At 35.4% G+C, this 12,428-nt stretch overlaps 1 protein-coding gene and 1 long non-coding RNA gene across 7 annotated transcripts in view; one reads left to right on the top strand and one right to left on the bottom strand.

The window, feature by feature from the left end:
• Positions 1–12,228, bottom strand: part of mprip (myosin phosphatase Rho interacting protein) — a 113,575-nt gene extending 101,347 nt beyond the window's left edge. The window contains exon 1 of one of the 5 annotated variants that reach the window (XM_067430110.1): positions 11,410–12,228. In XM_067430110.1, the coding sequence (XP_067286211.1) occupies positions 11,410–11,532 (123 nt within the window). In that variant the 5' untranslated portion in view covers positions 11,533–12,228. The remainder of the gene's footprint in view (positions 1–11,409) is intronic. The other 4 variants (XM_067430111.1, XM_067430113.1, XM_067430112.1 and 1 more) reach the window with 4 other exon arrangements.
• Positions 1,719–5,108, top strand: LOC137056359 (uncharacterized). 2 transcript variants are annotated; one of them, XR_010900310.1, is made up of 4 exons: positions 1,719–1,959; positions 2,059–2,161; positions 3,861–4,029; positions 5,096–5,108. It is a non-coding gene; the product is annotated as an uncharacterized lncRNA (long non-coding RNA). The 2 variants fall into 2 exon arrangements; XR_010900309.1 differs by lacking the exon at positions 5,096–5,108 and having other exon boundaries at positions 3,861–4,138.
• Positions 12,229–12,428: the final 200 nt, after the last annotated feature.

The following is a 12,428-nucleotide window of genomic DNA, read 5'->3' as shown; positions in this document are numbered from 1 at the left end:
CATGATATTATTACCTGATAGATCGTTGGCAATATTTTCGGAAGATGAGCATGTCAAGAGTTAATAATTAATGCACACCTCCGCTTGAAGTGACGAGCGATGCGCGGTCGCCGTCTGCAGTGCATTAGAATGTTGTTTTCATGTCGCATCCGCGCTTCATTATAGAAATGTTTTGTTTGCATACTGTGGTAAATACACACAGTGTAGGAGATTATGGCCAGGGACAAAACTGGCCCGCGCGGTCGTCTCTCCATAGTGTTATTATAGTTTGCTGGCTTTGCCTCTTCTGTTGGCATTTTCCCACACGTAAATTCTGACCATTAGAAAAGCAGTTTAAGAAATACGCCATGGCCAATGAGTGATGTGGATGTTGTCACGTGCCTGCGTTTTGGTTCGTTTCAACTGGTTCGGACCAAAGCAATCAGTGTGGTGTGAAAAGGAACCAAAAAAGCTGAAAAATGCAACAATGTATTATTGTTTGCCCTTGGTTCGGACCAAATGAACCGAACTAGAGATGTGAAAGCACCCTTAATTAAGTCCAAAATGTAATTTTGCTGATCTATATGAAAATAGATAATGTTGCGCTATCAACGTCGAGTAGTTGCAAAATGGAAACAAATCGACCGCGATCCATTACAGGGCTCGACATTAAGCATGTTCATGTGCTTGAACACCAGTTCATTATATATTATATTATAATATCCACTATCTATCGCCACTTACACTAAATTAATGCACAATTATTCTTCCATTTTGGTGATTTGCTTGTTATTTTTTGTTATTGGCGTTTTAATCCACTGCAAAAAATGCTTTTCTTACTTAGTATTGTTGTCTTGTTTTTAGTCAAAATATCGAAAAATTCTTACATTAAGAAACATTTACTAGACAAGTACATTTTTGGGGAAAAAATAAGTGTTTGCTTAAAATAAGCAAAATCTGCCAATGTAGGGCCCTATAAAATAGTTTTATTTTTTCCCAAATTTCATTTTTTCCGTTTTAATTTTTGCAAACTCCGTTTTTTCGTTTTATTTTTTCCCAAATTCTGTTTTTTCCGTTAAAATTTTTGCAGATTCCTTTTTTTCCAATTAATTTTTTGGGAATTCATTTTTTTTTTACGCTTTACACAGCAAATTACTGAGGGATAAAAACCTGGTGTTGGGCATCTAGTGATAAAATCTGGTGTTAATTTACAAATATTATATGCTTTATCACTTGTTTAGTGTTAAAGCACAGTGTTTCCTTTGGGTGATAAAGCACAGTGTTTCCTTTGGGTGTTAACAATCAACATCTGCGCATGTGCAGAGCATTTTAAATTTCCCAGCTCATCCTTCGGTCTCTCCATCTTTATGGATTTCCCTGCACACACAACGGTTACAAGGACAAGGTATAGTATAGTATTATTATCTTATCAACTTGTGATTTATTAATGGGCTTGTATAATGAGTACCGTAGCCGATGTGGATGACTTAACTCTTAGCGTTTTTTTTACCTCAGTTTAAATTTAGCGCGCTTTTGATCCGCCATTCAGTTTAACATAACTGAATAACCCCCACTAACACACTAAATTCGTTAATGGAGGACGAGATTTACGTAAGTGACTTAATTTCGTTGTATTAATTTTGTAATAATGTAGCAGCATTAACATTATGTGTCATTTTTTAACTCACTGGACTTGGATAGTTATTTCTTCTCATTTGGCATACACTGTTAGCAATTGATGTAATTTTTACAGTAAATTTTACAACAACTTATTGTATTCATTTTTTTATTGTAAATGCAAATGCATGATGGGAAATTTATGGACAGTCTTGTAATTTTGTTGTAACTACACTGTAAAAGCATTATTTTACAGCCACCGCATAGCATTGTGGGATTCCTACTATTTGAATTTTGAAATTGCGCGGCACTGTGGCGGCCAATGCACCAGAATCAAACATTTTTGGAAGGAACACATCTCAGGTATGAAACGTTAACATGAAATCTATTTTTATAAGTCCATGGATATATTAATACTGGTGATATGAGTGAGTGGTGGTTGTTTCGTTTGGTATTTTTCAGTGACATCTCAGTGACTTGACACTCCCGGTAAAAAACACCACGAACCGACTGCGGTGAAGCGGCGTCTTTACTCAAACCATCCGGGAAAAGTTACCACATCCAGGTACGAAATATTCACAATTTTTCGTTTGGTATATTTCAGTAACATTAGCTATAGTAACGTTAGATCTCTATAACGTTAGCTCAACTCGCATGATTCAACTCAAAATGATTAGTTCGTTAATTTTGCTTAAGGAGATTCAAAGATCCGAGTCTGTAAAATGATCCAAACTTTGGATCTACGGTGGTCTGTGCTGTGGAAAGATTTTTATTACGCGCTTGACCTCTGAGAAGATTGCCATATCTGCCTCCTGTCAGTGAGTTAGTTTAAAAAGGTAGCTGTTTGCTCTTTTCTTATAAGCATATATCAAGAACAGATTTTATAACATTATTGTATATATATAATTATTAATTAATTATAATAAATATATATAACTATATATATTTTTTTTTATTAATTTTTTTGTCCGTTTCGCTGTTTTGCCGAACATAGCTTGCTAGCTCTTGTCATTCTGTTTGTAATCTAGCTAACGATAAAGTGCCTTAAACTGAACTGCGCACGTTCATCTTAGAAAAATTATTTCTAAGTGTAGTAATCATAAAAGGTGTCTTTTTTTTTTTTTTTTGCACGTGCTGAAAGTCCGGTGGTCTGTGGAAAGTTTTTTTATAGCGGGCTTTGACTTTGAGAAGAACGTCTCGTCTGCCTCCTGTCAGTGAGTTAGTTTAAAAAGGTAGCTTATGTTTGCTCTTTTCTTATAACTGTTAAAGCATATATCAAGAACAGATTTTATAACATTATTGTATATATTTGTATAAATATATTTTTTGTCCGTTTTGCTGTTTTGCCGAACATAGCGGCTAGCTCCTGTCAGTTTGTAATACGATAAAGTGCCAAATCTTAAACTGAACTGTGCACGTTCATCTTAGAAAAAATATTTTCAATTGTGTAGTTATTATAAAAGGTGTCTTTCTCATTTTTTTGCACTTGCTGAAAGTCCGGTGGTCTGGAAAGTTTTTTTTATAGCGGGCTTTGACTTTGAGAAGAACGTCTCGTCTGCCTCCTGTCAGTAAGTTAGTTTAAAAAGGTAGCTTATGTTTGCTCTTTTCTTATAACTGTTAAAGCATATATCAAGAACAGATTTTATAACATTATTGTATATATTTGTATAAATATATTTTGTGTCCGTTTTGCTGTTTTGCCAAACATAGCGGCTAGCTCCTGTCAGTTTGTAATACGATAAAGTGCCAAATCTTAAACTGAACTGTGCACGTTCATCTTAGAAAAAATATTTTCAATTGTGTAGTTATTATAAAAGGTGTCTTCTCATTTTTTTTGCACTTGCTGAAAGTCCGGTGGTCTGTGGAAAGGTTTTTTTTATTTTTTATGGCGGGCTTTGACTTCTGAGAAGATCGTCTCGTCTGCCTCCTGTCAGTGAGTTAACGTTAGTTTATAAAGGTAGCTTATATTTGCTCTTTTCTTATAACTGTTAAAACATTTATCAAGAACATTTTTTTATAACATTATCGTATATATATATAATTTTTTTTCTTCCTTTTTTTTCGTATAATCTTCCCTAATTTTGTAGAAGTTAATTCTGTATTTTTTTAAAAAATGTCTTTGAGTTGTTGATGGAGGGTGCGGTGGTCAAAGGAGATAATGTTCAAGTGGATCTGTGTAAGTCTTTCTCCACTTGAACATGAATTCATGTTAGGTGGCAATAGTGTGTTGTGCAGCTTTTAGTTATATTGTTAATGGGTTTCAGGAGAGATACTGCGCGGCGCAGACACATGGATTATGTCCATGGAAGGAGCATGTGTGATGGGGCCCCACAGCAACCTCCTGCATGGATTGGCAGCAGTCTTCGCTGCCTACTATGTCTTCAACTTGCAATATCCAGCAGAAGCCGCAAGCACACTTGAATTCATTCAGAGGTGTGTTTAAACATGGCACTGTCATGTTTAATTTTATAGGCATTGATTAGCTGTTTCAGGTGTGTTTGATTGGGATTGGATTTAAACTGTGCAGAACAGTGGCCCTCCAGGACCGAGATTGGGGACCCCCTGCCTTAAAGGGTTAGTTCACCCAAAAATGAAAATTAGATGTTTATCTGCTTAGCCCAGTGCATCCAACATGTAGGTGTGTTTGTTTCTTCAGTAGAACACAAATGAAGATTTTTAACTCCAACCGTTGCTGCGCCAGTCCTATAATGGGGTGAATAGGTAACAATTCTATGAGAGCAAAACAAACAAAAAAAACATCCTTAGACAATGTGCATAAAAAACCCTGCTGCTCCTGACGACACATTGATTTCTTAAGACACAAACCGATCAGTTTCTGTGAGAAACACAACACTATTTATGTTATTTTATTTTTTTACCTCATATCCCAACGAGTCTCATCAAGTTTTCCCATAGGCTATTACTTCCGTCTGGTGAGGTCAAGCTGGTGTGATCATAGATATATATTATGTAGAATCCTCATTCGGCCGATCCGTGCCGGCACTAATGAGGCATCTATATATATATCTATGATCGCACCATCTTGACCTTACCAGACGGAAGAAATAGCCTATGGGAAAACTTGATGAGACTCGTCGGGATATGAGGTAAAAAAAATTACATAAATACTGTTGAGTTTCTCACAGAAACCGATCGGTTCGTGTCTTAACAAATCAATGTGTCGTCAGGAGCAGCAGGGTTTTTGTGCACGTTGCCTAAGCATTTTTGTTTGTGTGTTTTGCTCTCATAGAGCCTTATCCATTCACATGATTATTTGACTGGCACACAGCAACGGTTGGAGTTAAAAATCTTAATTTGTGTTCTACTGAAGAACCAAACACACCTACTGTGTTGGATGCACTAGGGGGTAAGCAGATAAACATCAAATTTTAATTTCTGGGTGAACTAACCCTTTAATGTCTCATGTCATGGTTATGACCATGTCATATCAGTCTTAAATGTTACCTGATAAGTGTGTTTTTTCCCCCCCTGTTTTCAGAGCCTTTTGCGGCATAAACCCCCAGACGGGCAGCAAGGCAGAGAAAAAACGAGGGCTGAACGCACCAGTTTGCACTCTTCTGAGAAAACTGCTGGATTTTGAATTGGTGGGTAAGGGACATTAGTGGCAAGGGGACACTACAGGACAATAGGAGACATGTCAATAAACTTAAAGGGTTAGTTCACCCAAAAATGAAAATGATTTCATTAATTACTCACCCTCATGTCGTTGCACACCTGTAACACCTTCGTTCATCTTCAGAACACAAATGAAGATATTTTTGTTGAAAGCTGATGGCTGAGAAAGGCTTCAGATAGGCCTCCATTGGCATTCAGTACATTCCCAACCACAAGACCAATAAAGGCACTAAACACATCGATACAAAGTCCATCTCACTACAGTGGCTGTACAATAATTTTACAATGCAACGAAAATGGTTTTTGTGCACAAAAAAGAATCAAAATAATGACTTAATCTGCCAAGTTATTGTCTTCCGTGTAGGTCTCTGTGAGCTCAGGCCATAGCGGCATTCCTCCTCTTCTGGGTCATGAACGGTGGATCTGCGTCATATTCTCGCGCATGCGTCGAGTTCACGTCAATAACTTGGTGGATAAAGTCATTATTTCGATTTTTGTGCGCACAATAACTTGTAAAATTATTGTACCACGACTATAGTGAGATGGACTTTGTATCGATGTGTTTAGTGCCTTTATTGGTCTTGTGGTTGGGAATGTACTGAATGCCAATGGAGGCCTATCTGAAGCCTTTCTCAGCCATCAGCTTTCAACAAAAATATCTTCATTTGTGTTCTGAAGATAAACGAAGGTGTTACGGGTGTCCAACAACATGAGGGTGAGTAATTAATTAAATAATTTTCATTTTTGGGTGAACTAACCCTTTAATCACAATATTGGTTTGATGTGTTTGAAATTGCTGATTTTTTTCTCTTTTGTTATATTACTCGTGTAAAGCAATAGCAGATGGAAAGCATCTCTTGTGTTGCAATGTACAGAGACAGTGATTTTAAATGTTAAAGATTGTTGTAAATGAGTGATTGTGCATTGTGCACTCTGTGTTCTCTTAAATTTTAAGAGAAAATAAAAAAAAATATTAAAAAAATACTAAGTGTTTTGTTTTTCTTTGTAGAAGTTTGAAAGAGGACATTTATCCAAGTTGCAACATTTAATTGTAATATTTACAATATTCTCTCCTGTGAAAATACAGGAAATCCCTAAAATTACAGGAAATTCCTGGCTACTGAGTTGCCGTAAATATAAAATTTTGCTGTAATATTTACAGTATTTTATCCTGTGAAAATACAGAAAATTCCTGTAAAAGTACCAGTAAATTTACATGATTGTATTGTATTAAATACAGTACCTTGTTGTAGTCATTTTACAATAACAGTCCTGTAAACTGTTTACAGTAAATTTACGGCAACTATTAGCCAGGAATTTCCTGTAAAATTACAAGAAATTTCTAACAGTGTAGCGTATCTTTAGGGCTTCCAACCTTTATAAGACCGTTTATATCTTTCACCCCGTAACTACGAGTTAATTCTGGTGTTTTGAAATGTCATTCAAATGAGAAAGCAGACGTTAATCGAATGAATTAATTGCTCTTAATTTTTTTTTCTTGTGTGACGCCGGGGCTCGATCCCTGGCCGAGCACCCACGGATAGCACGGTCCATCATTGTCGGCGCTGCGCATACTGATCGGCCTGCAACATTTTGCGAGTGAAATGCTCTGTTCTAGCAATCTTCTCGTTGTACTTTGATAACATACGCCGACCATTCTGTACAGCGCTCCAAAATGTCGAAAACATCGTAGGACACGCTTTTCTTCATGAACTGCTTCAGTCATATAGAAACTCAAGATCGAGTACGAGTGTGCAATGTCGTGGAATGTATACGCCAAAACTCATTTTGGCGTGCATATGATACGCTGTTTTTTGCGTGCATATGATACGCATTTTATGGCGTATTATACATACGAACCCCCCACCCCACTACCCTAAACCTACCCAAGAGAGCGTGTCATATATACGCCATAAAGTGCGTATCATATGCACGCCGAAATGAGTTTTGGCGTATACATTCCACGACATTGCACACTCATACTATTTGACATTTTTCGTCTTATTTTGTATTAGTTCAGCAGACATGCATTAGTGCCCTTCCATGCGCGATTTTTTCTGTACAACTTAGTTCTAGCCTTTTCTAGTTGTAGTATTGTAAATCTGTAACAGTAGTGCTTATGTTTTGAATATAACGTTTTCTTGCTATGTGTTGGTATAAAGATAACCTGAAGTAAAACACAAAGTGACCTGATTATTTTGAGTCTTTTAGTTTGCTTTCTGCTTTGGAGGATTTTTGTTTCATGGAATATTGTTTATTATTGCAGAAGGAAACCACTTAAGACCACAATCTATGTATGCCCTTGGCATTTTTACTCTACAAACCTAAACGATCCTGAAAGGAAGACAGGCTATGTAAGTATCTCTGCTTGTTGATTGAAGATGTTTGAAACTTTATATCTTAGATTTTTTTAATGTGTTTGTTTTAACCAAATGTGTCTCTTTAACAGGAACGATACTATGTGTTTGGATCATTTTGAGGAGCGCTATCAACGCCAAGATCGTGGGATCGATGAATTGGGAAAGCAAGAACTGACAAAATGTAAAAATACGTACATTGAATGCAATGTAAGTCTCTTTGGATAAAATCATCTGCCAAATGTAAATGTATTAATTTATAAAGGAATAGTATTTTTTATCAGAATGAATTACAAACCAGACAGTTTTTTAACATTAAGGTTGATTTAATATATACAATGTTGAATTTTTGTATTTTCAATTAAAACATTACTTGAGGAATGTTTCTTTGTTTAATCTTGTTTGAAACGCAGTAGAGATTTATCATGGTAAGATGTTATAGCATTGGAGTATAACAAGAAATTGTTTTATTCAATTGTATGTGTGACTACAATGGCTTTACTGTAGCAATTCCTGGCGAAAGCAAGAACTGACAAAAATGTTTTTTTTTTTTTTTTTTTTTTAAATGGTATTGAATGCAGTGTAAGTCGCATTGGATAAAAGTGTCTGCCAAATACATAAATGTAATGGAATTGATATATTACAATTTCAATAAATATTCAAATAAATTTGTAGTCACTTGATTTTTTGGGGGAAAAAATAAAATAATATATATAAATTGTTTTAAATTTCATTCACAGTGCCATTTTAGTATTTAAGTATTTACATTAAATAAACATTAAATACACTGGGTGTGTGAGATTAATCACCATAAAGTGTTAAATGTACACTTATGAGTAATACATTTCTCAACACCTTGAGTGACTAAAAAGAAACACTAACACAGTGTTTGTATAACGAACACTTTCGTCAGTGTTGTTTTAACACTAGCAAAGACGGACCTGTATGTTCACCCGGAAAGTGATAAATTTAACACCCGTGGTGATAAATCTCCCAACATGTTTTTTGCTGTGTACTGTTATTTTAGATTATTTTATATAATAGAACAAAACAAAATATAGGAATGACCTTAAGTTTATTGAGGTAACAAACATCACATTCACTTTTTAGGACAAATACTGCATGATGCAACATAACACTGCACATCACGCACTTCAAATATTAATGGCTATTAGCTTTAAACTTTCCGGTAAAATACATTATATTAGTTAATATAAGTTAAAATGAAAGTGCTCCATTAGCTTTTTCTTTCAAGTAATTTTTTTTTTAAAGAACTAAAAAAAATTCATAAGAATCATCTTTTATATACAGTACTATTAAGAAAAACATTTAAAGCTGAAAATTAACATGAAAAACACATTTCACCAAGAAATCATGTAGTGAATTGTTCAGTGTTTAACAATAACCATTATGATCCAGAGCTGTGAAGAATAAAAATACACAAAAACACAACAAAGTTTTCAAAGGTCCCTTTAAATGATTAAAACTAGGTGCTTATCGTAACTTTAAGGTTACTTTTATCATGTAAACTACCTATATAGCATGATGTGTTTGGAACAGAGGGGCACACGGTCGCATTTGCAGCAGATATTAATTATTATTTCACTACAAATATGTAAAATTCCGGGAAAATCTGCATTAAAACTAGATTCTAGAAATTATGGGACCCTGCCAATGGGGTAAGCAAAATAATCTTCTGTTTAAATTAAGTAAGAAATGCATTTTTTGCAGTGCTGTCCAGTCGGACAAATACAATTCTCTTTCATTTGCCCCTTCAAAAAAAATCCACCTTAAACGCTGGTTATATAATACAGCACAGCTAACGGTTCCGACTTATCAATTGTCAGTTTGGCATCATGACAACAAATTCGTCAATGAGATTGGTCAATCAATCAAATCTCCTGACCACTAGGTGGAGCTATGCTGAAACTCAGCATGTGACCTCACGTTATGCTTGTGATGACGTGCACTAAATTTCGTCTCGATGTGCTAAAGCGTTGTGGAAATAAAGCCAATTTAAACTAGAAGTACCGAGAATGGAACATGGTTTTGACCAATCAGAACTCAGGAGTGGACCTGTGCTGCCTCCTGATTGGCCAACACAACGTTCCAACCGTCCAAACGCTGCTTAGCACAACAGAAAACACTGATATAAATATAATACATGGAGAATATATTGCCATGTCTCAATCCCTATCATGGCACACTGGTTAGTGTTAACAGGCCAAACCCTTTCTAAACAGAACAGGCTGTTGATTTAGCACAAGGCGGATTAGTGCTCACTGCAAACGGATCAATGAAGCGCTGTCAGATAACGGAAATCAATCAGGACAAACTACATTCTTCAGAACCAACCAACTCACTTGTGTATGGAACCCTAGTCCTGCCACATAAGAAAAATACAGTCTTAATTATACAAAAGTCAAAATTATAAACACATCATAATTATGAGATCAAAAAGGTGACCAAAGTAATTGTGAGTAACATACTGAGTGATAATTGAGATAAAAGTCGAAATTATGACTAACTATATCACATTTAGGATTAGGCCACAGTTTCGAATAATTAAATTGAAATTATGAGATAAAAGTCCTCATAAATTCAACTTCGATTTCGTAACCATTTCAACTTTTAATAATGTAGTATATCATCATTTTACAAATTGTCGTCATTATTATGATATAGTCAAAATATGTAATAAAGTCTAAATTGTCAGTCAAAATTATGAGATGAATCTAAATTTACACGATGAGATCAAAAAGGCGAAATTATGACAAAAATATCAGAATTGTGTCATACTTTTGACTGTCATAATAAATGACATAATTGAGATAAAAGTCGAAATTATGATTTACTAAATTACAATGGATTAAGTCATAGTTAAGAAATCGTCTTAAAAGTCGTGGAACTTATTTCGTATGGAACCATTAAACACTTGACTTTTTTTCTTCATAATTTCACTTTATTTAAAATATAATTTATATTATAATTTTGTGTCATAAATATGACATCCAAGTCATACTGTCTATTTTGGATGTCATAATTATGACTTTTAAATATGATAATGTACACTTTTCATCGCATAAATGTAACATCAAATCATTATTTCGACATTTTGTTTCGTCCATTTGACTTCATATTATATAATTTCAACATGTCATCATTTGACATACTTAACCACAATTCAAATTAAGTCATAAATTCAAGTGCATTTCTAGTTCTTATCCATTTAATCTCCTAATTGTGATGGTGTCATAATTTCCCCTTGTTTTGTCAGAATAATGATAATCTTTTTGTGAATTCCCATTTCATTTGGAACCATTCCACACTTTCAATGTGATCATTAAGTTTATTGTCATAATCGACATTTAACACTGTAATTGACTTTTAAGTCATAATTATAACTTTCAAATGAGATACTTCTGATCATAATATCACTTTTCATCTCAAAAATATAAAAGGCAAATCATAATTTCGGCTTTTTGTTTCATGATTATGACTTAGCATTATATGATTGCGACTTTTTAACTCATAATTTTAACTTTCAAATGTGATGATTACATGTTTTACTATAATTTCACTTTTCATCACAAATATATGTTTTTATGTATTTATGTTTTATGATTATGGCATGTCATAATTTTAACTTTCAAATGTGATAATTCAATTTTAAATCACAATTCGTATTACGTCATAACTTCAAATGAATTTCTATTTTGTGACCATTTGATCTCCTAATTGTGATGCAGTATGCCCTACTAATGCTCCGTCCGCAGACGTGATTCGGAGTGACTCCGGTTAGTGTAAGGCGCGTTCACACCTGATTCAGATCCTGGTCCGTCAGCAGATGCAGCTCTCGAGGCTTGAAGCAGTTCTGACATTTGCTTTTGTTGAAAATGTTCGCTTGAAATTTCCTACACGTGTTTTCCTTCGCACTCGACATCTTCCTCGGTCCGTGCGCGTCTCAGAACCCCAGACCGTAATAATCACCGGACTCTCATGATCGGAACTCTTCTTTCGGTGCTGGTGTGTGAGTGTGTGTGTGGTTTATATAAGCAGATCTTCGGTGGAGTTCATGGCCTGCCTCACAAAGCGACTCTCTAATCGCATTTCTGCGCGAATCAATGCTGGAATTGTGCAAGCGGTAAACAAAGCGATTATTTCACGCGTTCCACCGGACTAATTAAACCGGAGCTTTTAGGGGGTGATGAAAAACACGGAGAAACTGTAGGTGTATCCTGGTGTTTAATCCCAAAAGGCGAATTGTCTCTGGAAGTTTAGTTAGCGTCAGTTAGCTCGCTAATGAAGCCTCTCCCGCTGCTCATGTATCGTTAGCGGAGCTTTAAACATCCTCTGCTCAGAGAACCGGGCATTATAACCTCCTCCGGTACCGGACACGTCTTCCCTCGAACGCTACGGGTCCATAGGCCAGATAAACGCCGCGTTTAACGGGTTTTTTCAGGGCTAACGGGCTCTGTTTTCTCTCTCCTCAGCGGCGCTCCAGCTTTCCCAATGGAGGGAGGTCGCGAGCTCGCAGATTTGCTGCTGGAATTCCATCTCATCTCGCGAGAGTTTGGTTCCGAGGCGGGCGGAGATCTCGAGAGATCCACCCTGTGGCCATTAACGGAGCTTCGTCAACAGCATGTGCTAAAGTCAGGATTTGGACATAAATTAAAATTATGAGGGGGAAAAAAAGTTACGACATAAAAATATGAAATAAAATAAAATAATAAAAATAAATAAATAAATTATATATATTTTTTTTTTAAAGTATGACTTTATATAATTATTTCGGCTTTTTATTTAATAATTTTACCTTTCATCTTGTAAATATAACTT

The sequence above is a fragment of the Pseudorasbora parva genome, chromosome 21, assembly GCF_024679245.1.
Source record: "Pseudorasbora parva isolate DD20220531a chromosome 21, ASM2467924v1, whole genome shotgun sequence".
NCBI lineage: Eukaryota > Metazoa > Chordata > Actinopteri > Cypriniformes > Gobionidae > Pseudorasbora > Pseudorasbora parva.
This window is presented reverse-complemented; position numbering and strand designations above follow the sequence as displayed.